At 39.0% G+C, this 25,510-nt stretch overlaps 1 protein-coding gene across 6 annotated transcripts in view; it reads left to right on the top strand.

Annotated features, from left to right (window-relative positions):
- Positions 1 to 25,510, top strand: part of LOC129265683 (twitchin-like) — a 125,239-nt gene that overhangs the window by 64,453 nt on the left and 35,276 nt on the right. For all 6 annotated transcript variants that reach the window (XM_064100265.1, XM_064100271.1, XM_064100278.1 and 3 more), the window contains 29 exons: positions 79 to 360; positions 708 to 1,010; positions 1,501 to 1,803; positions 2,475 to 2,762; positions 2,981 to 3,280; positions 3,581 to 3,883; positions 4,443 to 4,603; positions 5,437 to 5,587; positions 6,468 to 6,749; positions 7,441 to 7,737; positions 8,824 to 9,030; positions 9,714 to 9,809; positions 10,682 to 10,851; positions 11,719 to 11,842; positions 13,997 to 14,299; positions 14,683 to 14,831; positions 15,323 to 15,473; positions 16,132 to 16,236; positions 16,731 to 16,928; positions 18,002 to 18,113; positions 18,751 to 18,923; positions 19,973 to 20,104; positions 20,551 to 20,697; positions 21,467 to 21,622; positions 22,101 to 22,247; positions 22,695 to 22,840; positions 23,336 to 23,492; positions 24,067 to 24,178; positions 25,037 to 25,209. In XM_064100265.1, coding sequence (XP_063956335.1) covers positions 79 to 360; positions 708 to 1,010; positions 1,501 to 1,803; positions 2,475 to 2,762; positions 2,981 to 3,280; positions 3,581 to 3,883; positions 4,443 to 4,603; positions 5,437 to 5,587; positions 6,468 to 6,749; positions 7,441 to 7,737; positions 8,824 to 9,030; positions 9,714 to 9,809; positions 10,682 to 10,851; positions 11,719 to 11,842; positions 13,997 to 14,299; positions 14,683 to 14,831; positions 15,323 to 15,473; positions 16,132 to 16,236; positions 16,731 to 16,928; positions 18,002 to 18,113; positions 18,751 to 18,923; positions 19,973 to 20,104; positions 20,551 to 20,697; positions 21,467 to 21,622; positions 22,101 to 22,247; positions 22,695 to 22,840; positions 23,336 to 23,492; positions 24,067 to 24,178; positions 25,037 to 25,209 — 5,628 coding nt within the window. The remainder of the gene's footprint in view (positions 1 to 78; positions 361 to 707; positions 1,011 to 1,500; positions 1,804 to 2,474; positions 2,763 to 2,980; positions 3,281 to 3,580; positions 3,884 to 4,442; positions 4,604 to 5,436; positions 5,588 to 6,467; positions 6,750 to 7,440; positions 7,738 to 8,823; positions 9,031 to 9,713; positions 9,810 to 10,681; positions 10,852 to 11,718; positions 11,843 to 13,996; positions 14,300 to 14,682; positions 14,832 to 15,322; positions 15,474 to 16,131; positions 16,237 to 16,730; positions 16,929 to 18,001; positions 18,114 to 18,750; positions 18,924 to 19,972; positions 20,105 to 20,550; positions 20,698 to 21,466; positions 21,623 to 22,100; positions 22,248 to 22,694; positions 22,841 to 23,335; positions 23,493 to 24,066; positions 24,179 to 25,036; positions 25,210 to 25,510) is intronic.

Genomic DNA, 25,510 nt, shown 5'->3' with positions numbered 1-25,510 from the left:
ATTCATTTCTGTGGTAACTGAATTGAGAAATTGTAGATTATCATTTTAGTAAGTGAAATTTTGTTCACTGCTTTCCAGCTCGCCCCGAACTCAAGGGAGACAAGCTGCGTGACGTCAAGATTAAGGCAGGCCAGGAATTCCTCCTTTTGGTCAACTTTGAGGGCGCTCCAACCCCAGAGATCAGCTGGACCCTTAACGGGAACAAGGTCACTGGTTCAGACCATCTGAAACTCACTAACGAGGAGGAACTGACCGAGATCAAGGTCAAGATGGCCGAGAGGTCGGACACCGGAACTTATGAGCTCAAGCTGACCAATGAATCTGGTGATGTCAAGACAAGCTGCAGTGTCGTCGTGCAAGGTAAGGTCAAACGTTTCCTGAAGGTATTGCAAACGTTATAAAGTGAAAACTTTACCTGTACATATAACTCACTGTTAGTATACAGAAATTCACCCTTCAGCTCGTTTTGCTTTAGAGAAGTTGATTTTCTTGTTGAACTTTGAAGTTGGAATACAAACTTGATATCATGGATAAATCCCTGAAAACGAAATTGTTGAAAATGATCTCCACTTGCTATTCCTGCATACTGTATTTGCTTCATTAAAGGATCACAGGAAATCAGATGTTTGCAGTTAATCTGAGGAAGCTGTGCCCATTGTACCATTGTCATCACTAATCCAAATTTCTTTTGTACCATTCCACCACAGACCGCCCAAGTCCTCCACGTGGACCTCTCGAGATTTCTGAAGTCTATGCTGATAAATGTTCGCTGGCATGGCAGCCACCCGAAGATGATGGTGGCAGTGATATCCTGAATTACATTATCGAGAAGGCCGAGGCCAATGATGACTACTGGTCCAAGGTAACTGGCTTCTGCCAGGAACCTAAGGGTACAGCCACCAAGCTCAACCAGGGAACCACCTACAAGTTCAGGGTCCGTGCTGAGAACTCAGCAGGATTCACCAGCGAGCCCCTGGAATCTGAACAGGTCAAGGCAAAGAATCCATATGGTAAGTGTTGGTCATGATCCTGTATCTGACATGTTATCCAGGAATTCAAAAAATTTATCAGAGTTATTGACTCTTACTAGTTTTTGTTCACAATATGGTATAATAGTAACAACAATAATGATAATCTGGAAATTTATAAGGGGCTCAAAACAAACATTATACGTAAAAGTACAGTATCTAAGGGCTAACCAATTTATTATTTCCCCTGGTCATCGGTTTCAATCAGTCATTCCCGCACATGATGTATGCTTATCTTCCACTCCCTGGGGAGTATTCCAACCAGTCACCATATGAATGAATACATAATTGACAGTATATTGCAGTTAATAAAGGAGCAATAGAAATGGGCTTGTTGGATATTTGACTGTACAATTCTTTCCATATTTGGAAAGACTTCCTTTTTATACACTTTATCCGTGATTTTTGTATTTTAATTATTGAATTCACACTGTCCTTATAATGTCAAATTTTCTTGTTTCAACATTTACAGAGGCTCCAGCCTCTCCTGGCAAACCTCGCATCCCAACCTACGACAAGACCACTGCAGACCTTGAATGGGACGCCCCATCGTCCGACGGAGGAGACAAGATCAGCGGATATATTGTCGAGAGGAGGGAGTCTCGCAGCACCCGCTGGGTGAAGGCGACCCGCGAGGCAGTCAAGGCAACCTCCTTCACCGTGACGAACCTCATCACTGGCAGGGAGTACCTCTTCAGGGTGTTTGCAGAGAACAGGGCTGGCCTTGGAACCCCGAGTCCAGAGTCTGACCACCATGTTGCCAAAGCTCAGTATGGTTAGTCACCATCCTAACTTTAAAACCTCCAGGGGGCCTGTTTCATGAAGACTTACTCTTTTAACTTTGCCATTATCATAACTACTATCGGAACCTCGATTCTAATGGCAAAGTTACCATAGCAACTATTTATGAAACAGGCCCCTGCTTTGTCATTCTAGGGCACCTGCTGTCAAAAGCAACATAGCTATAAATTACCATGAAGTGGACAAGGCTTAAGCAATGTTTTCACAGGAGGCCTGTACTGATTGTTTATCTTGTCAGGTTTATGTTTAGTTAGTGTGTTTCAATGCCACCCACTTTCCCTTTTTTGTGGGGGGGGGGGGTGGTCATGTCTGTAGAAACCTGAGACATATTGTAAGTTAGTGGTTACTTGCAGAGGTGTTTCTAATGTAGAAATGCTAATCCTCCTTATGCAGTGTGACCTACAGTAGTTAACATGGAAATTTGAAATCCTTTGCAATATGTAACTTTAATGTTTGTTTATTCTTATGAGAAGAAGGCAAGTGGATATTCTCAAGTATTGAAGAATATGAAAATATGGGATGAAGATCAAGTTATTCTCCCTCTAGGGTCAACTCATTGCTCTCCTGCTAATTCACAGTGTACATTTTGGACAATCTCCTAGTTGGTTCTAATAAAGATAAAATCTCCTTTCTCCCATCCTGCAGAGGCGCCAAAGATCGACACCAGTGGCTTTGGGCTTGGTGATCTCCGTGTCAAGGCTGGAACCCGCTTCGACATCAATGTCCCATTCGTTGGTGCTCCAGCCCCCGAGGTTGAGTGGCTGAAGGACAACAAGGAGATGAAACCATTGGACCGTTTCAACGTGGATACCACCGAGTCCAGCTCCAACCTGGTCTGCTCCAGCGCTGAGCGTGGTGATCAGGGTTCTTACCTGATCAAGCTGGACAACAGCCGTGGATCAGACAGCTATTCAGTCAGTGTCGTCGTCTTGGGTGAGCTAATTTTCTTTAGACTTCTTGATGTGAGTGTTCCTTTTTAAAGGCACTTAAGGCATAAGACCTTAAGATTTCTTGTTGAGGTATTACATTTGATAAAGGTTCAATTTTTTCTTAGTATATAGGTAAGATTATACAGTACTTTTCTAGACTGAATTCTTGATTGAGTTTAGACACCTTATCTGTACTTTGTGTCATTTTTCTTCATATACTAGACCGTCCCACTGCACCTCAAGGCCCCATCGAGTACTCCGAGTTCACCAAGGAATCAGTCCGTCTGTCCTGGAAGGCTCCAGAGCAGGATGGCAACAGCGCCGTCTCTGGCTACTCTGTGGAGCGCCGCAGCCCCAAGAACGATATCTGGACCCGCGTCACATCCAGTGCACCCACTACCAGCTGTGTGGTAAAGGACCTCACCTACCAGAATGACTATGTATTCCGTATCTGTGCCATCAACCAGTACGGCACCAGTGAACCTCTAGAAGGACGCACAGTCAAGGTCAAGTTGCCGTTTGGTAAGGATCGGACCATTCTTTGCTCTGAAAGATCTATTGCATCAATCTTGTAGACTGATATTTTTCTGAGATGCTACTCATATTTATACGCAAGCTGTATTGTTATCTGCATAAAATTTCTTACTTCCACTCATTAATTTTCATAACTTTTCATCACACTCCTGTAACATATTTTGCTACGTGCTAGCAGATAAACATGTACCACACAGAAATTTAATTTCTAAGATTGGTTCTTGAAGGATTGTGCAGGGTGGCAGCTATTATGTAGTAAATTTATTTTCCTTCTTGTCTTTCACATAGATGAGCCTGATGCACCTCCTGCACCAAAGATCGATGGCATGACCCGCAACAGCGCAGACCTCTCCTGGGCACCTCCCGATCATGATGGCGGCAGCCCTGTCACAGGGTACTTCGTTGAGTTCCGCCCAACGGACGCCAGAGAGTGGCAACGCGCCAACTCCTTCCCCATCAGAGATACAGTCTCTACAGTCCCCAACCTCAGGGAAGGCCTAGAATACCAGTTCAGAGTTGTCGCCGAGAACGATGCAGGAGAGGGCAAGCCCAGCCGCTCGTCTGAAGCTGCTGTCGCCAAGGATCCAATCCGTAAGAAAATACAGAGAAAATCAGTAGTGGTTATTCAATTGTTTGATCTTTTAAGGTATTCTGGTCAAACCTTCATTAAAAAAAAATTCTTTGATTCCTACTGAAAGGCCATTATCGATACATGTGTAATGCACATTACATATCTTAAAGGTATTCTTTTAGAATTTCCTAATTTCAGTAGAGCCTTCCGCACTTCTTGAAGCAAGTATCTTGCATTTGAAGATATTTTGTAGGAGGAACTTTACTATTAGTATGAAAAGTTATGCATAATTTACTCTAACATGAAGTATTTCCCTTGATGAAAGGTGACAACAACTCCATGATTTGAAGATTCAGTGCCTCGATAAGGCACTTTGACAAATGTCAGGGTCATGTCTTACCTGCAGGAATCCCACAGGAATCCTGCAAGCAGCTATCCATTGCCCATCCTCACATCAGGTTTTGGAGAATGCAGGAAAGATGCATAGCACCTTTATAGCAGAATTCCTGTGATTTGACGCACTACAGACTTTTTTGTCAAGTTTCCTAAAACTCTTCTCCATCCCTGTTTCTTCACCAGTTCCTGCCGACGCTCCAGGAAGACCAACCCTGGAGAAGGTGACCAAGGATTCCGCAACCATCTCCTGGTCCAAGCCCGTGTCTGACGGTGGAGCACCTATCAAGGGATACACCATCGAGAAGAGGAAGACTGGACCAGGTCCCAAGGGAGATTGGGCTCCAGTAAGTAGACCTAACTTAAGACTGAAGATGGACTTGACATTAACATATCTTCCTAGTTCCTAATTCATTGCAGAGGTTATTGCTAAGGTACTTCTGTGTGCATGTTGCTATCATGCTTTCTGCAAGGAATGCTACGCAGATCATTCTAGAGCTGTGACTCCTCAGAAGTTGATTTCACCTTGTCATGGTTTCACAGCACTATTGGAATAATATCATGATGACAACATTTATTGGTGTTGTATACATGTATTTAGAGAGAGAGAGAGAGGGTGTTCCTTGCCAAGTTTAAAACACTGATAAACTTTAAGTATTAAAGATGTGTAGTAACAGGGTCTGCATGATGGTCTGCACATTGACAGCCTTTTTAGTGATTTTGCGCAGTCTCTACAAGATAAGACAGTTTAATCATTTCTTCTTCCCATTTTAATCTTTCACATTTCACCATATTTCACATCTGACTCGACTAGAGTTCCGTTCCTATTGAAATATGTGCATAAGTACATAAATGCTCATATTGATTGCTCAAAAAACCCAGTTTACATATCTTTCCATTTTTCCCAAGTGACTAAGTTTCTAATTTTTAAAAAGATCTCCATACCACATGTTTATGTTCCTACCATTGTTGAGAGACATGTAGGTGACCTGAGCCCTGGTAAAAGAAAATAGTTTGTGGTGGATTGCAAATATGAAATGCTGATTCTGATTGGTTCATCGTCAACATTTTGAATAAAATGTGCATACAGCAATGATTTTGATTGGTTCCTGTTCAATATTTTGAACAAGTGTACATGCAACAATGATTCTGATTGGCCATTCTCATTTGTCTTTGACAGTGTCTTGAGGTGTCTCCCAAGGAAGAGTCTGCAGAGGTCCCAGACCTCATTGAGGGAGAGGAGCTTGAGTTCCGTGTCAGGGCCAACAATGAAGAATGCCCAGGCAAACCAAGCGCCCCCACTCCATCAACCATCATCGAGGATAAGCCAGGTTTACAATTAATTCCATCATTTCAGTTATTTCTGAGTGGCCGTCTTTGTCATCTCCTTGATCGATCTATAAATCACCCTTTTAAAAGAAGATTTGGTATTTAGTCAGATAGACGCAAGTGACAAGACTTTAATTTAAAATCAGTGGTGACCGTTACTTGAATGCATGTTAATAGCATCTCTTTAAAATCCTTAGATTACCTTGTACAGAGCACAGCAAACAGTTTAAAATAAAAAATCTTACTAGTAAAAGTGATTGTCAGTTGCTTTGTCAAATATGCTCTGGAGCAAGTATAGCATAGTACTGTCAGTAGTTTAAGGTGTATTTTGGTAACAATTCTGAGACTTGTCATTGATGGATATTGTGACATCAATATTCATGAATCTTGACCAATCAGCAGTACATACTTTTGGCATTGTCTTCAGTCATTCCTTTGTTGGTATTGTGAGGGGGTCAATCAGAGGAGAAACACAAATTAGGGGAGCGTTTCATGAAAGGACTTGTTGGAAATTTTAACCAATAAGTCCTGTTTTATCCGACAGTTACCACTGGACCTGTGCTCCTCAGCCAATCAAAATCAAGGAAAGTTGTCAGATCTGACAACTTGTCCGACAAAAATGTTGATGAAACACTCCCCAGATTCAGTATAAGGCATCCTGTCAAAAGTCAGGGCCACAGCTTTCCTGCAGGAATCCTGAAAGCGACATTTCATTACCAATCACTACATTTCAAGATAAACAAAGTAATGGGGAAATGTGGAAAAGCTGCAATGAAAAGACGTACATACCACCTTTGTAGCAGGTTTCCAGCTAAAAGACATGGCACAGGTTTTTAAAAAAGATGCCTAACCATGTTCGATCCCGGGACTTCTCTTTCGCAGAACGTCCCAAGCTCGATATCGGCAACCTGGAGGACATCAAGGTAAAGGGAGGTGAGAAGTTTGAGATCAACCTTCCCCTGACCGGCTTCCCGGCCCCCACTGCCACCTGGGAGATCGGAAGCTCGCCGGTCAAGGAGACTGGACGTGTCATCATCAAGACCGCCAGGACCTACACCAAGATGACCGTGGACAGTGCCCAGCGCCAGGACGCCGGCCGCTACACCATCAGCGTCAAGAACGCCTCCGGTTCTGACACCGCACGCGTCAAAGTTACCGTTCTTGGTACGTAGAATTCCCTAGTGTCTTTGAATTTCTTGTATAGTTAGTAATGAGAAATTAAACTCTGGGTAGTGTCATGTTCCATTTGTGATATGCAGTAATAATCGACTTTGTACAGCTTATTGCAGCAAATTCAAATGACTAGATTAAATAATTTCTTCTTCTTGTTTGTATCTATCATAGCCTACCAAGTTTTGTATCTGGCCTTGATATGTTAGATATAAGCAAATTCCATTTGGACTTCGGCTATCTATGCCTGTAGTTTAGTTGTTAGTTTTATTCTTAGTAATGGCAACCAGTCAAAACTTCATGTAAATGTATATAGAACTTTTCAGTACACTTTGAAAAGAGAATTAAAAAATGTAGGGTACAGTCTATTGTCATGAAAGAGAGGCATATTGATAAAGCTATGCCTCAAACTTTCCTGTAAGTTAATCAAAATATATACATGTACATGTAAGGCATATGAGTTGAAATCCTTCAACAATAGAATTGATCTTTTGTCAGATCAAATTTGTGATCCTACTGTAGGTGTAAGCCAGAAATTAAATATACGGTAACAATAGAATTTTCCCATTAATTCAAATTTGCATGTGCACGATATAGGTATTCAGAAAAACTAAGTCATGTATTAAGAATTTAATTTAATTCATTTAATGATGATCTTTCATTTTCCCCCTTCTCTTCCGAACAGCGGAGCCTGACTTACCCCAGGGCCCGGTCCAGGCTAGCGACATCACCCCGGACAGCGTCACGCTGTCCTGGAAACAACCGGTTAACGGCCCAGAGGACGTAGAGAACTATGTTGTGGAGAAGCGCGACCCGGACACCGGGGCCTGGAGTAAAGTCAGTAGCTTTGTGCCCTCCCCGCACTTCAAGGTCAAGAACTTGAAGGAGGGGGGAGAGTACCAGTTCAGGGTGTCGGCCGAGAACCAATACGGTGTGAGCAAGCCGATCATGAGCGAGACCATCGTCGCCAAGAATCCGTTCGGTGAGTCCGCAATCGAAAGCGTCACAAAGGGAGATAATACATGTACATGTAGTAATAATATTCCTCAATTCCATCCAAGTGCATAGGGACATGCGTAGCTATGTGTTATGCGCTATAAAAGAACTGAATATCATTATTATTAATATGCAGTTCCTGTACATCGCATACCATGTTCTAAATAATGTCTACATTTGCTCCCAAATGGACTTCGGTGTTTGGGTGTTATTGGAACACGATTGTCACTGTCATTGATTTTAGAACAAATAGCAGCTGGAGTTACATTTACTAGTAGAAACAGTGATAGTAGATTTAGTACAAGAGTGATAGTAGAATTAGTACAAGTAACAGCAGCAGAAGTGGCATGTTACTTCAAAGAAGAAGTAGTTAACAAAGTTAGGGTAGAGGCAGTAATAGTAGTAATGAGGTCAATGTCGTTGAATGGTAGAAGTTGTAACAGCAATAGTAGTTATTAGCCAAGAAAAGAAGTTTCATTGTAGTAGGTGCATATTTAAAGGTAGAACTATCAGTGAAGACCTGGGTTCCATTTCATAAGGACGTGTTCTAGGAGCAAATTCACAATTTCTATAACAAGTTTACCATCAGCCAATCAAATCCAATAATTTCAGTAGCTTTTAACTGTTATTGCATAACAAGTTTTATGAAACAGGCCTCAGCAGGGGCTGCAGTAGTGAAAAACAGAAAAATTTTACGAGGGCCGAGGACGATTTAGCCCCCGACATGCTCAAAAAAGCCCTGGTAACTAAAAAAGAAGCCATAGAAAATCTCCATTTGTTGCCATCACCATCATCATCATCATCATCACCATCACCATCATCATCACTACCATTATCTTTACCATCATCAATACCATCATCACCAATGTTGCAGATTCAGGTAGTTGTGAAAGTAGCCCCTGAAAATTAAAAATAATTTTTTTTGCCTGGTGAGAAAAGATAAAAAAGTGGAGGTGTAGCAGTGTATCCACGAGATCAATCTTTGTCTGTATACACACAAAGCTATTAATGAAAGACAATTAGAAAAGAAAATGGCGGCTTTCAAAGTTTTCTTTACTTTTATTCATTCCAGATCCACCTGGCATGCCATCACAGCCAGAGGTGACCACAACGACCGCGACCACGATCTCGATCCAGTGGAAGAGGCCTTCGAGCGACGGTGGCGACCCCATCGTCGGTTACATCGTCGAGAAGCGCAAGGCCGATACCGGCGATTGGTCAGTGGCCACAAGGGCACCGGTCAAGGATACGAGCTTCACGGCTTTCAAGCTTGCAGAAGGTATAAGAGAATTGTAGGGACAGAGAGAGAAAAATGACCCAGATGTGATGAGGAGGCGATGCAGGCGTAGAGACATCTGTGTCGCCGTATTATAAAATGCTTTACTCTCATCCTTTGACAGCTGAATTATTTTATTCCCCATAGACTTTCTAAAAGGAGCAACTGACTCCAAAAGTCAACTTTTCACCAAAGGGGATGTTAATGATAATAATAAGTCTACGAGGTCTAATACATGTACTATTTTTAATTTGTATTTTCTTTTTTATATATATGTAAACCATTTGTAAACACATTTCTTTTCAGCCATTGGCTGCCAAATGCGTATTGTTTTTGGAATAAATAAACCATGAATATATATAATAATTAATTAATAAACAAAGCATTTATAGTGTTCCTGTTTTAAGATTTTTTTATGCCGCTTTCCATTGCATTCATGGATTAGCACCCCATTCCAGTCTTCATCTTATCAAATATTACAGACCAGCTATTTCTCTACTCTCATCAATATCTTAGGGGAAAAGATCCATATAATCATGTTAACAAGGAGTAATGCCATTACCTCAATTTTCAGTTTTTTTTTAATGTGGATATTTTGTGTTTTGTTTAACATGATAAATGAATCGATCAGTCAATAATATTGGGATCAACAAATTTCTATAACTACATCTGATGAATGTGTATAGGTACCAGCTATGAGTTCCGAGTGAAGGCAGTCAACGAAGCTGGCCCAGGCAAGCCCAGCGATGCTTCTGATGCCATTACAGCCAGACCACCACCAGGTAATAAAATGCTGCCTACTTTTCATCCTTTCACAATAAGAAATTTGATTATATTCCCCTTATATTGCCTTTTTCCGTTAAGGTTGAACAATTCTTTGATCACCTTTATTAACAGAAGTTGAGCCTCATCACGCTGTATGAATTTATTTATTTTGTCTTTATTTAACAGGGTAGCCCCATCAGTAGTTACAATACTGTACTGTTATACTAGGAGGACCTTGCATAACATAAAATACATAAACATAAATATACATGAAAAACATCCAAAGGTGATATGAAAGATCAGTACAAATAATATAATATTGGATGCTACTTGTCAACGAGCAATAATAGAAAACAAATATATTTACAACATAATTTATGATCACAATAAATGTTCATCTTTGGTTAAGTTATGGTCAATGAAAATATAAGAAACAAAACAGTTCATTTTAAGGCCACCAACAAAATATCTTTTCTTCACCGATTCTTCATTTCAGCATAGGCAAAATAAATAAAAATTGCTTGTTCCATAATGCCTATAATAATATTATATATCTAATCTTGCTCATTTTATCTTTATATCTGTATTGAAAGCACTATGCTTTATAGACATATCTCGACATGAAAACGCCTATAATAGTGTCACTCTACAATCCATTAAATTTGAGCAGGAAATGTGGACCAATTTATGTACATGTATGCAAATATACACCTCTGTTTATAGAATAGTGGTATGGCTCTTAATGATTGACTAAAATGTATCACATAACCCGTCATTTACTGTAGCTAAATGGCAAGTTTGCTAATGACTGGTACTATTTACTAGTTCTGTTGATCGGTCATTTAAAATGTGTGTTCTAGCAATGATTTATTGCCATTTCTTTTTTTAGTCAAGCCCAAGGTTGATTCCTCTTGCCGCAACCGCGAGATCATCGCCGTTGCAGGAGAGAAGTTCCGTGTGGAGATCTCCTTTGAGAGTTCGCCACCACCCAACATCACGTGGTCCCGAAGCGACAAGAATGGCATCACTGTGGAACCAACCCGTAGGATAACCTTCGAGGTCTGGCACTTGTCTCAATTTCTTATTTTCGTTAATGTGTTTTTTGCCTAGATTTTTTGTCTGCAATGTGTTTGTATGTTCATTCCACTTTCTTCTCTATGTATTAAAGTATCTTTGCCCTCGAAACCCAAAAGATTTCTATATTAAAAATAATAATAATATAAAACATTTCTCTTATAGCCCGTATCACATTATGATTATAATGTCTTTGTATGCTTGCAAAGAACTTGGATATTGTTACCTGGGCATTAGCCGGGGTATTAAAATAAAAACAACTCTGGAATAAAAAAAAATCTATGGAAAGTCCAAAGTAAATTGTAATGCAATCTAATAAATTTGGCCAGTGATCTCAGATAGTAACCCTGGAATTTTTTAATGATCTTTTATCCTACTGTACTTGATACTTTGGTTGGTTATCAAAGCAGTTAGGCACAGTACGTGCAATGAGCATCACCTGGAATGTAAAAGACTGTTTCTTAAAAATTCATATGTTGGCAAATAATACACAATAATAAGTCATGCTCAGGTATCTATTGATAATTAGACACAGGGGTTGTCATTATTGAGTTGAGATAAGCTGAAAATTAATCAAAAAGGCTTATTCAGTTCAGTTTAATTAAGTGTATTTGGCTATGATATATAGAAAGCAAGTAGAAAATTGGCCTCTGTCAATTGATAATGCATAATTATTTGTGACTGATAATTATATGAATAAATGCAAGACACATGACCCTTGTCCAATATTTTCATTGCTAAAGAATTTGACAGATGAAAATCCTACTTCCCTTTTATATTGGTGTGGTAATCAATAACACTACAATGTTTTTTTCATATTTATGTGTTCCTACTTTACTTTTGAACGTGTAGGATACTGAGCTTAGCACCATCATGGTCAATAGTGAGGCCGAACGCGGCGATGCTGGAACATACGCAGTCACATTCAACAATGAGAAGGGAACCGACACAGCCACTGTTCGCATCATTGTAGTAGGTGAGTTGTTCAGACATTCAAATTTTTCTACGCTAAGAGAGTAATGTAATTTTATTTCAAGCTTGACTTACACCATATCGAAAGGATTCTTAAATACAATGGTGAAGGGAGTTCAATGCTAAGGCTAAAAGCTACTATAAACTCATGGTAAAAATGGAAAATGAATAAATCTAGCACAACGATTTTGTTGAACTTTGGTTCACAACACAAAAAACAGAAAATAACGAAGAGTTACCTCGAAATTTTCGGCTGCTAACTGCAACCTTCGTCAGCGATGTGACCCGATTTGACCTTAGTGACGTAATGGTCGATGATATCGCCCCCCGTCTCTGTTGAGAGAAGGTCTGAACGCCTGGATGTAGATGGCCTCTTTCACACCTCTCTCGAAGTACCGCGGCTCCCTGTCCAGCACTTGTACCCTGTTGATGTCAACACGATGGCCAGGGGATTCGATGTGGATGTGCTGAGATACCTCGGAGGAAGTGGAGCTAGGGCGTCGATGTTTAAGGAATCTTGTCCTAAGGGAACGTTCTGTTTCTTCTATATAAGATTCCTGACATAAACCCTTAGTCGTCTGTCCTTGACAAGGAATCAAATAAATAGGACCGGTGATATCCTTCTTCTCTGTCTTATCTTTCGGCGCAACCAAGTACTGTCTAAGGGTCCTTGTTGGTTTGTAGCACACCCTAATGCCAAATTGACTGAAATTCCTACGAAGGGCTTCCGATAATCCTTTAACGTACGGAAGTACAATCTGTCCTTTGGGTGGCTTGGGGTTGTCCTTTCTAGGCGGAGACTTTCCTTTAGCTGAGTTATCAATCTTGTTGAAGACCCAACTAGGATAGCCGCACTTGGAGAGAGCCCGTTTAACGTGCGCTTTTTCATCAGAAACAGTGACTGGATCTGTGATAACCGCTTCCGCTCGATGGAAAAGAGTCTTGATCACACCAAGCTTATGTTCAAGTGGGTGATTAGAGGAAAAGTTCAGGTATTGGTCGGTGTGCGTAGGTTTACGGTAAACTTTGATATCCAAGTTGCCGTCTGGTTGAATAACCGTCAAAGTGTCAAGAAATGCCAGCGACCATCCTTCCTCACCTTCAGTGGTGAATTGAATGTCCGGATCAATCAAGTTCAGATGATCAGTAAATTCCTGCGAGAATTCTTTCTTGAGTTTAGTGTGTGTATCATCAACATATCGAAACCACCATATTGGAGGATGAGATGCTGACTCAAGAGCTAATTGTTCAAAATGTTCCATGTACAGATTACAAACAATGGGGGAAATTGGCGATCCCATCGCTGCTCCATGGATCTGCTGATAATATATGCCATTGTGAACAAAATAAGTACATCGCAGGCAAACATCCAACAGTTTCACAATGTGGTCCACTGATAAGCGAGTCCTATCTTTCCAAGTGTTCACGCTCTGAAGTTTGGATTGGATAATCTTCAGGGCCTTGTCAATAGGAACTGAAGTGAAAAGAGCTGTCACGTCATATGATCTCAGTTCCTCGTCTTCCTCAACACGCGCATTCTTAATACATTCAGCAAAAGATTGAGAATCAGTTTCATGGTGACAAGTCTGACCAACTAAAGGTGACAGAATGTAGGCAAGATGCTTGGTACAGTTATAAGTAATTGATCCAATACTACTTACAATCATTACGTCACTAAGGTCAAATCGGGTCACATCACTGACGAAGGTTGCAGTTAGCAGCCGAAAATTTCGAGGTAACTCTTCGTTATTTTCTGTTTTTTGTGTTGTGAACCAAAGTTCAACAAAATCGTTATCTTTTACCAACACAGATGAACTTTCATGATCGAAATCTAGCACAGTTTCACTTGAAACAATGAAAATCATATTTTTGTTCATAGATATCTCTTGGTAAGACAGTACCCATGGCAACCAAATGACCCCTAGAGTAATCTTTGTTGTCTTTTAATGAAAGTCAGTTATAAAAAGATATTGATTTTGACATGCTAAACGTCTTTGTGGACTTTAAATAAAAATCAGTTATCAATAGATAAATAATTTGACAGATTACCATTAATTACTTTGTCAACACGATTAGGCTTCTCATGTATCATGCAACACACATCGTACAAACCATTTATTCAAACCGTTCTATTCCAATCCTTCTCCCCTCCCCTCAGACAAACCGTCTGCCCCCGAGGGCCCGCTGGCGGCCACTGACGTCACTGCAGACTTCTGCAGGCTGTCATGGAAACCGCCACAGGACGACGGAGGCAGCCGCGTTACAAACTACGTGATCGAGAAGCAGGCTGCAGGACGGTCAGCATGGACCAAGGTGTCTACCTACGTCCGGACCACCTCCTACGACGTGGTCAACCTGGATGAGGGCTCTGTTCTCAAGTTCCGTGTGATGGCCGAGAATCAGTACGGTGTTGGTCCGCCTCTAGAGGGATCTCAACCCGTCACCATCAAAGATCCATTTGGTAACATGATTTCAAGTGAAAGTGTTTACTTTTTGTCTAGATATTTTTATCAATTATTGTGGTCATGTAAAGCCCGCTGTACGATCTGACTAAGACTAGATTTTTTTATAAACAAATGGCATTTTTATAGCATTAGATTTGAAAGTTCAAAGAAGTCAAATTATCATATCTAAAGTTCTGCTTATTACCAGGAATATTGGGCTATACGTTTATGCATGGCAATTTGTTTCTTAATGGAGAATAGGTTTATTTCTATTATGTCTTATGCAGACTATATAAAGTAATGTGAAGTGATTTTTTAAAAGAATTAAATGTAGTAAATGGTGGTAAAATTGTCTTTAAGAAGTTTAATAGTAATTCTTTTATTTGACTGTTGATCATAGACCCACCTGAAGCTCCAGGCAAGCCCACTGCTGATGAAGTTGATCGTGGTTTCGTCAGGCTCTCCTGGACAGCTCCGGAGGCTGATGGTGGATCCCCCATCATCGGTTACATCGTTGAGAAGAAGGAGAGGGATGGAGACTGGATACCGGTAAGATGTGATCAGTAGAGGAGAAGGTATGGTGGTGGTGGTTGTGGTGGCGATTGCAGTGGTGGTGATGGTGATGGTGGCCTAGTTGATGATGGTGATGGTGGTGGTGGTGATGGTGGTGGTAATGATGGTATTGATGATGGTATAGATAATGGTAGTGATGGTGGTGACAAAGTGATGATGGTGATGATGATGATAATGGTGGTGATGATGATGATGATAACGATGATGATGATAATAATGGCGGTGATGGTAATAGTGTTAGTGATGGTGTTGGTGATGATGGTATTGATGATGGTAAAGATAATGGTAGTGATGATGATGATGATGGTGATGGTGATGATGATGATGATGATGGCATTGGTGGTAATGGTGGTACTGATGGTGTTGGTGATGATGGTATTGATGATGGTGATAATGATGATGATGGTCATGATCCTGGATCACTACATGAACAGTTCTAATTCTTTTCAACTTTGCACCCTCTGCAGGTCAATGACTACAACGTCAAGGAGACAACCCTTCCAGTCAGCAACCTCCGTGACACTGCAGAGTATGAATTCAGGGTCTTTGCTAAGAACAAGGCTGGAAAGAGTTCTCCAAGCCGAACCCTACTTGGTGTTGAACCCAAAGCTGTCATTAGTAAGTGGCCTTGAAATTGTTTAAACTAAAGGCAGTGGTGCAAACAAATTTTTTTTTTTAGAGGGGGATGAATTAATTGCTTAGTGAAATGTGGTTTATGCTTGTGTATAGTAAGTTACGGATATGACAGAGATAATATGAACTATGCATTTCTTTCAACATTGCCGCTCCTGAGTAAATTTAGATTAAATTGTTAGATTGTTAAGAAATTTCTCAAGATACTGTAAAACTTGTGCAAACGATGGATCTGCACCTGTTTATATGCCATTTAGCATCTAAAAAGGAAAGTAGAATGACATTTTTTCCCCACTAGAAATTACTTTCTCATTTAATCTCATGAACTTATGGCATGCATTTTCTTGTATGTTAAATTTATTATTAGTTCATTGTATGCAATAAGACTTGAACTATACATTCTTACACAAAAATTGCTTTTGCCCTGGACTTACTATACTGTCACTGCCTGGTGATTTGCATTTATATTTTGATCTCCTATGCTGACTAGGTATAGCATCTCAAAAAGCTTTGTTTCTTATGGATAAGGGGCTATAGAAATGTAAACTATATTATTATTATCATTATCAAAGCAGCTCGGATCATAAAAAAATACTGTATCAATATATTTATTTTCTTTTTCTTTTCCTTTTTGTTCATTTAGACCCTCCTTCTGCCCCTGGTGTTCCAACTGCATCAGACGTTGGCAGGGAGTCCGTTGACCTCAAGTGGGACAAACCAACTTCAGATGGTGGAGCCAAACTTGCTGGTGAGTTGAGTTGACTAAGATTTGGGGGATAGCTAGAGATCCGTGACATTTTGCTTAAAGCATATAAAGTCAAGTTTAAAACCTCTCCTCAATGCTGACTCTAAATCCCAAGTATGGTTTCACCAAGGCATTTTACCATTTCTTATTTTCTGGACTAACGTCAAATGTAAGGTCATCCATCATCTAGTATGGCTCATCAGCGAGCCATAGGTGTTGGTTCTTTATCGGATCTATCTTGTGACGGTAGAACAAGGTCTTGAACAAAATGGATTTTAACTTTGATACACATGTATATTTTCTGAATGATTATACTATTAAATGTAACCATGATCTGTAATGTTGACATTTATAATATAAAGCAAAATCAAATCAAATCAGACACCAGTATTACATCTTCTGGGAAAATGAGACAGAAGCAATTGTCTGAGGAGCAAATATCTGATCCTTTACTTACAGCATGTAACCACTCTCTCTTTCCTTCTGTTCCCCGCCAGGCTACGTGGTTGAGAAGCGAGAGGAGGGTTCCCCAGATTGGGAACCGGTCAGCAAGTACCCGGTCAGGGGTACCGGCATCACCGTGGACGGGCTTGAACCGGGCAAGGGCTACGAGTTCCGGGTGATCGCTGAGAATGAGATGGGAAGCAGTGAACCCGCAGTCACCGCTGCACCCATCGAGACCCAGAAACCTATCAGTGAGTAATAATGGATTCTTATCAATCTGTAGATTGTCTTGTAGATTGAGACTTGAAATATTTTAATGAAAATCTTGACACTGTAGCCCAACAGAGGCAACGAAACCTGACAATAATTGATACATTTTTAAGGGGTAACCCGTTCCCCATCACAATTTTTTTAAAAATATTTTATATAGTTAGTTTAGTATAGTATAGTTTAGAGTTCAAAGTAAAAAAAGAAGTATATTTTGATTAACCAGTAAAAAGAAAAACAGGGCACTAGTATGATGTATACATTTTGTATGGATGCAATTCGTATGTTCTACATTGTAAAGCGCTTTGATATGGATTTCATGAAAAGCGCTATATAAGACTAAGTTATTATATTATTATTAATTTGCATTTTGTTGTTCAAACAGAGTGCTGTTCTATCCATCAGCTAATGATAGCTGGATCGTGTAATGTAAAAGGATATGCTTACGATTTAACAATGTTTTAACTTTTTGTACACACTTTGCCATAGACTTTACTGTTATCAGGGGTGTGAGAGTTCAGATTTTTAGCTGATTTCAGATTTTTTTGGTTTTTAATTTCAGCTTATTTTTGGCTTTCCTCTGTTAAAAAAGTATGGAAGCTCTTCTATTTCAGACTTTATCAACATTTCAGCTCTTTTTATTTGTGACCACTCACACCCCTGTGTTATGTTTAGTTCAATAAAGGATTGTATGTGATTGATTGTATCTCTTATGTAATTGATTGTATCTCTTATGCAATTGATTGCATCTTTTCTGTAATTGATGGCATCTCTTATATAGTTGATCGCATCTTTTTTGTAATTGATTGCATCTCTTATGTTATTGATTGTACATTGTATCTCTTTTACTATTGATTTCATATTTTATGTAATTGATTGCATTTCTTATGTAATTAATTGTATCTCTTATGCAATTGATTGCATCTTTTATTAAATTGATTGCATCTTTTATTAAATTGATTTATCTCTTAAGCAATTGATTGTATTTCTTATGTAATTTGATTGTATCTCTTATGTAATCGATTGTATCTTTCATATCATTAATCTTATTTTGCAGAGGGTGTTGCTCCTTACTTTGATGAGAAATTCAAGGCTGTACAGTCCGCTCAGGGAGAAGAGGCCAAGTTTGAATGCAAGGTCACCGGTACACCACAGCCAACCATCAGATGGTAAGAATTCAAGGCCCTATTTCACAAAGAAGGTTATCAATGTAAAGGAATACCATGTTCTGACTCATGCCTTGTTATCAGTGGGTCTTTTATTTGAATTCCATTGCCGCCTAGTTTCTTTAGCAAGGCGTTAGTCCACACTTTGCCACTCTCCACCCAGTTGCTAAATCGATACCCGGTAAGATTTGAAATCCCACTTAATTGAAAACTGTTTGAATGCTCCTTTGGTAGTATAGAAAGTGCATATATTGTGTTCAGGCAATGCCAGGTTGCAATGACTGGGCTAATGATGTATCTGTAAAGCTCTTAGAACGTCATCCCAATGTAATATAAAGAAGAATATTTATTTTATTGTAGATTTGCTCACAAACAATTAAAATCCATCATTTCAGGAGCTTATCACACTTCCCTATAGCGTGCCATTGATGACAAGTTCTGTGAAACAAGGTCAGAAAGCAGAAAAGTATTAAGAGGGGTTTGATGTGAAAAGACAATAACGCCTCTTTATTGTGGGATTACAGCTAAAATATGCGGCACGGACTTTTGACAAGTTGTCTTATGCCTTTTTCATTGTTATTCAGATATATTTCTTTGTGAAACACTCCCTGTACATGTTTTCCTCCCTCTCTTTGATAAGGTTGCGCAAGGGCGAGGAACTGTTTCCTGGAGCCAGGGTGAAGATCAGGGATTCGGACACCACCTACACGCTGATCTTGACAGACCTCAGGGACTCTGATGCCGGAGAGGTCGTCTGCGAAGCCACCAACAAGACTGGCACGGAGAAGTGCCGCGCCAAGCTTTCAGTCCTACGTATGTATCACAGGCCCACCAAATTTCTCTTATTGTCAGGGATATTACTTGAATATTTGACAGATTTTAGAGTGAAATTTGCAAACTTTCAAAATCTCCAAACAACTCTCCAAATAACATTGATTGCTTCCGTTGAATGGTGTGTTGTCATTGAGAAAGATCTCCCTAGTGTCTCAGAATATTCTTCCTGAAAGGTGAATGATAACTTTGCCTAGTATGAAGTAATTAGAACTCACAACAAACTCGATTAGAAGGTTTTTCATAGGAGAGGAAAGGAGATGGGAAATATTTTTTGTCATCGATGCAGGAGAGAAAGTTTGTATGTACACATGGGGATTTTCATGAAAGGACTTGTCAGATGATTTATTATCTGAAAAAAGAACATTTTATCGAACTGTTACCATGGGAACTTTGCTTGTGAGCCAATCAAGTGAAGGAAAGTTGTCGGATTACAAATATTTGTGAAACCGTCTCCAGGGGGTCACTTTCATTCAGGACTCACAATACAGGTCACTTTGCCAGTATGGTGACTACCGTGGAAACCTTGAAAACACAGAAAACACCTTTGTGTTTATTAATGAGTGTCCATAACAGATGGTTTACTGCTTTACTTATTTCTAAGAGGGATCCTTGAATTTTTCAATTTGGTCAGATTCTTATTTGCTACAGTTAATGTTCTTGTCTCAGGAATCTACCAATGAATAGATACCTATATCTTACTTAGATGTGGACTCATTATAAGTGACAAGTTATTAGTATGTTCAATCGGAGAGCAAGTGTTCGTGATTAAATGCTATCATGAGTTCACTGTATTTAATACATTGAGTGTATACAGTAGTATGGTGTAGTATAATAATAATTAGGGTAATGTAGAATTATATTGAAATCTAATGAAACCTTTAATTTGTTTAATTTCTCTTGTAATAGATAATTAATTTGCGAAGCACGCAGACCATGATATTATTGGTACGATAATTACCATATATTATTATTGTTATTATTACTTCATTATTATTACTTTTATTATTTTTGAATGATTCATATTGCAGTACCACCTAGCATCCGTTCCGCACCCAGGAACGTAGAAACAGAGGTCGGTGAACCCTTCAAGGTCAAGATTCCATTCGATGGCAAGGGTGATTTGGATGTCACCGTCCACAGAGGAATCGAGAACATTACATGTAAGTTACTTCCTAATGACAAAGTACAATTCATAGTCAAATAATATTTTTCTGTTCTTATTGATTATAAGAAAAGAGCTACAAATCAATCAATAAAAAAACAGATGTTTGTGTATTTTGGAGATGGTAGTGAAACTGGTTTGTTGTAACACTCGTTGAAATTAATTTTTGGCAAAATTTCTAAACATTTCTTTTCTAAGAGTATCAATTCTACGCAATCAGACACTCACCCAATCTCTCTTATTTTTTCTTGTCCACCTCGGAGTAGAATATTTGTGGATAGATGGTGCCGTATAAATGCCTATCATTATTATTAAATTTGGTATGGATTGACCAAATATGGTATGTGGAAGCAAATTGAATAGATGAAACACTTGAAAAACAAAATTAGATTCTCTAGATAAATTATCTCATGTTGAATTTTCTCCTGACTTCCGTCTCTACAGCTGATGGCCGAGTCAAGGCTATCGTCTTTGATGACTATGTCCAGGTTGGAGTCAAGGGCGCCGAGCCTGAAGACAACGAGACTTTCAAGGTCACCCTTAGCAACAGTGTCGGCTCAGACTCCTGCACATTTGACGTCAAAGTCTCAGGTAAGGAGTGATTCCAGTAAATAATCAACATATTTTTGTCTATCTTACCCCCATTTTTTTCCATTTTGGACCAGTTACCCAAGGACAGGTAATAATAGCCAAAATAGTAATTTGGTCTTCGAAAAAAGTTAAAATTTGAAAATAAGTTATTTGAAAGAGTAATCCCTTTTATCCTGTCAAATTTTGAAGACGTAAATTTTAATAAAGAGTTGCGAAGTTTGATAAAGAGGTAAATAATACAAGAGTTTCTTTTACATCATTTTTTTTCTTGAATGCTTAAGGTTTCACCAAGATTTCACCCAAAGCTTCAAACCTTTTCTCCTAATATTCTTTGAAGCTCTCATTGAATTTCTTCTACATTCAATCAAGTACTAGAGTGGGTTAATCAATTAGATAATTGTACATCATTTTAAAGCTTAGTTTGTGCTTTTTAAGCTTGATAAAATCTCAGAATGTATGAACTTCTCAAGCCATGATAATTTGAGACCAAGATGCCTTTCCTTGTGAAATAAAAAAGGGAGAAGAGTCATTCAGGAAGGTCCTGATGTATAAAGAGTTATATGGAAGTATAATCTCTTTTTTTTTTGTTATTGAAAACTAAATGAAGATGAATCAGAAGTTTTCAGTATTTTATTTGATAAATTTTACTATATTTAATTGGAAAATGATTTTCAGCCTGGAGTACCCCTTTAAATCAATGTTCAATCAAGTATTGAATATTAAGGACCAATTATTTCATAAATGCAAATGTATGTGTCCTATTTTGTAGATAAACCTTCCGCACCTAAGGGACCCATCGAGGTTGGTGAGATCACAAACAACTCTATCGCCCTCTCTTGGAAGGCACCAGCCAATGACGGCGGCAGTCCAATCAAGGGATACACCGTGGAACGCAGGGATGAGGAGAACCCAGACTGGATCACAGGTAAGCAAATTCAGGAAATGAGATTAACGAGTGCCATCAGAGGGGTAAAGGATTGATATTGATGAAGGATGAAAGGTGCTATGTTCGATAAAATGGGTCAAGTTTATCAATTTATAGAGGAAATAAAAGTTCCAAACCCTTTCAAATTTCCATGAATCACCCAGCTTTTCATTATGACATCTCAAGCATAGCAATAGAGTACTTGCATATCTCAATGAGCTCACCTTAATGTTTGTCGTAGCCTTCTCTTTGAATACGCCTGTATTTCTCATTTTTTTTTGCGTACAAGAGTTAAAATGCATAGAACTGTGACTGTGTCTCTCAATAGTAGTTCTTTGAACTGTTACAAAGATACAAGTTTAATCATTAGCAGGCATAAATATAAAACTTTGATTTAATCTGTCTGTCCTATTCCTGACATTGGTAATAATCACATGCTTTGCTATACTGTATATTTATTCATTGTTTTTACATTTAGCTGGTAGCTACCTTCCCAACACATCCTTCACTCCAAGCAACCTGGTCAAAGGTCGTGCCTATGAGTTCAGGGTCATGGCGGAGAACGACATCGGCCAGAGCATTCCTCTCAAGACCAGGGAACCTATTGTGGCTAAGGCACCATACGGTGAGTAAGATCATTAAGGACGTTCCATCGTTAGAACGAAATCCATTTCACCAAATATTATACTGAGTTAAGCACCTAAATATTCAAAATATGCAAAAATAACATAGATTCATGAGCTTGCTTTTTGCTATCAATCTTTGAAGTTCGCCTGATTTGAATTTTCCAAGATGCGTATTCAAATGAATTGCCTCGGCATTTTTAGACCTCATGAGATTACTGAGTATGAACGTCTATCACTCGGTCAAAATCTGATGTAAATTTCATACAATTTTACAGTATAGTTCAGAATTGTATACTTAAGATGTAGAGTCCTTTCAAATTTGCTTTTCATCCTATGGAAATTCCCATGGCTATTTTGGGCATTGGGGGGCGAATTCGCCCTCAGCACTTGTGTAACTTTTTTCCCTGTTGATATGATTATCATACTTCACATTTGATTTGTTTTAGACCCACCTGGTGCTAGCAGTAGCCCAGATATTTCTGAAGTTGGCAAGGACTTTGCCAGCATAACCTGGACCAAACCCGATGACGACGGTGGTAGTCAAGTCACTGGTTACATCGTAGAGAAGACTGAAGCCGGAGCTGAGAGATGGGTGAGTGACTTTGCCTTCGCTGGTGGTGGTGATGATTTTTTTTTACCTGATTGCTATTAAGAAAGCATGAATGCTTGTAATCAAGCAAACAGAGGGCCAAAAGCTTAAAGCCCTTCCTGATAGAATACCCCAAACAATTCCTAGTTTCTTACCCAGAATGCAACATTTTTATCGTATATACCTATTGGAATAATAAACGAAAAGACCAATTTTAACTCTTTGAGGCTCCTGGTAGTTGAGCTCTGAGAGATACTTTTTGCCAAGAAACTTTTTGAGTGGGATTGATTAAATTTTGGGAGACAGGAAGAAATATCAGGGTGCAATAACCTTGCGATTGATCTTGGGGCTGATTGTCATGATTGACGGTAATCAATGCAATCAATAAGAGAAGTTAACCTGAAGGTTACACGCTAAGCTTTATTTTACAGGGCCTGGATCTTGTTTTCATGTTTATCCATATTAAGATTAATTTTACGTTGTTTTCCTTCTATCCAGGCTCCAGTGAATCTAAACCCTGTTCCAATGAACTACTTCCTTGTCCCTAACCTTGTCGAGGGTAAGGAATACGAGTTCCGCATCGTCTCGGTCAACAGGGCAGGCAAGGGAGAGCCTTCTATGCCCAGCCTACCGGTCACCATCAGGGATCCAAACCGTAAGTTTCACCAAGAAAACTGAATTCTATCTTTTTTTAGCTTTATCCCTGATTGTATATTTAAGTTTAATGCTTTTTTGAGCAATCCAAGCAGAATATGAGCCTAGTTTTATATGTCACAATCAGAAGAATATTATTTGTTTGCTTTTATTTCTGCATTCAACTACTTCTATAAATCGGACGCATCCGAGAATGAATCAACAATGGTACGCAAGACTTCGCGATCTGACATGAGCGTTGCTAAATCATGTAACAAATTTTTTGTATCCCTACATATGCAATCACCAAAATTTAAAGGTCTCTGTCCTCTGGTTTTATGAGGGAGGCACAATAAATAATACAATAACAATTCAGATAATAATACTATGTATACATATAAAATATGACACAGATACAATAAACATAAATAAACAAATAAATAATCTACTGTACTATACAGGCCACAGTCACAAGAAAATGTGGCACTTGAGAGTAATGGAAAAATGCAATAAGCTATGATGTGTTTAAACAAAAGTGTTTTTGTGTGTGTTGCTATTTGTTTATTATTTTCTCTTTTTTTTCTCTCTCTCTGCAGCTGTGGTCAAGCCCAAGTTTGAAGAACAAGTAAAGGATGCCACAGGCATCCAGGGTAAATCTGTCAAATTCAGCTGTGCATTCTCTGGACTTCCCACACCCGATGTCACTTGGTAAGACGCTCTCTGGTCTCTGCAATCACTCTGTGCCCCACCCTCGCTTTCACCCTCTTCCACACACGCACATTGTATATTCGTTAATTATTGTCAGTTTAAAAGTTTTTGAATATTATCGGTAGTTCTTTTAAGTATCTTTGAATGTCATGTTAGCTTTAAGGCAAATTAAACCTTTGGAACAAGATAGCCTGTGCAAAAACAGAAAAAATCAAAGAAACAGATCAAGGAAAGTTTGAGAAAAAAATGAATAAATGATAAGAAAGTTATGAGCATTTAAAGTTAAGATCATTATTGTAACGTAGATCCTTCAATTGGCAATGCGACAATTATGTGTGATGTCACGTGTGAACAACGTACATGCTTCACTTAAACTGCCTCTTTTATCACATCTATCAGTAGATTCTTTCTATAGAAGGGCAATTACTGCAGATTTTCAAAGAATACATTATGGATAAAGAGTTTTTTATCACCATAAGAAAGAGCAAAAAGAGACATTTTGGGGGTATTTTATCGTCTATCAAAGAGAATGTTGTTCACATGAGACATCACACATCTTTGTCGCATTGCCATTGGGAGTATCTCCATAGCATTAGTGATTGTAATATTCAAATGCTCATAACTTTCTCATTGTTTGTCCAATTTTTATCAAACTTTCTTTGATCTTATACTTTGATTTTTCTGTTTCCACACAAGCTAACATGTTCCAAGGGTTTCATTCCCCTTTGATAATATTGCAGAAAAGTTATGACCGTAAAGCATTATTATATCAGTGTGAAATGGTCAATCTACTGAGGCACGTTCAACATTTTGATTGTGTTCACCCATTTCACATGATACACTTTATCTCTTGCTCAGGTATAAGGGAGAGAGGGAGCTCTTCAACAGTAACAAGTTTGAGATCGAGACATCGGATACCACATCCACTCTCGTCATCAACGAGCTGGAGCGTGATGACGAGGACGAGTTCAGTATTGAGATCAGCAACCCTGGCGGCAAGAAGACAAGCAGAGCAATGCTCAACCTTAAGAGTAAGTTATATACAGATTGGCATGGTTGTAGCAAGGCAATAGTTTATACTGTTTCCCTGCTAAGAAATAATTGGTATATAAAACACATATTGACCGCTCTCATATTCGGATGACAGTTGAAACTTTACCCATCAATGATCTTAAGCTATAGGTTTACTATTTTCCCTCGACTTTCATTCTTTGTAAAATAATATGCGCATAGTCTATAGGTCAGTTGGGGGTTATTAGCTTTGCTATTGGCTTCTCGTGAGCAGCCAATATTTGTATGAGATCTAATATTTCCTCTACTGCTCCTTGATGA

The sequence above is a fragment of the Lytechinus pictus genome, chromosome 1 (genome assembly GCF_037042905.1).
Source record: "Lytechinus pictus isolate F3 Inbred chromosome 1, Lp3.0, whole genome shotgun sequence".
Classification (NCBI taxonomy): domain Eukaryota; kingdom Metazoa; phylum Echinodermata; class Echinoidea; order Temnopleuroida; family Toxopneustidae; genus Lytechinus; species Lytechinus pictus.
The sequence above is the reverse complement of the archived record's forward strand: the minus strand, read 5'-3'. Positions and strand labels throughout refer to the sequence as shown.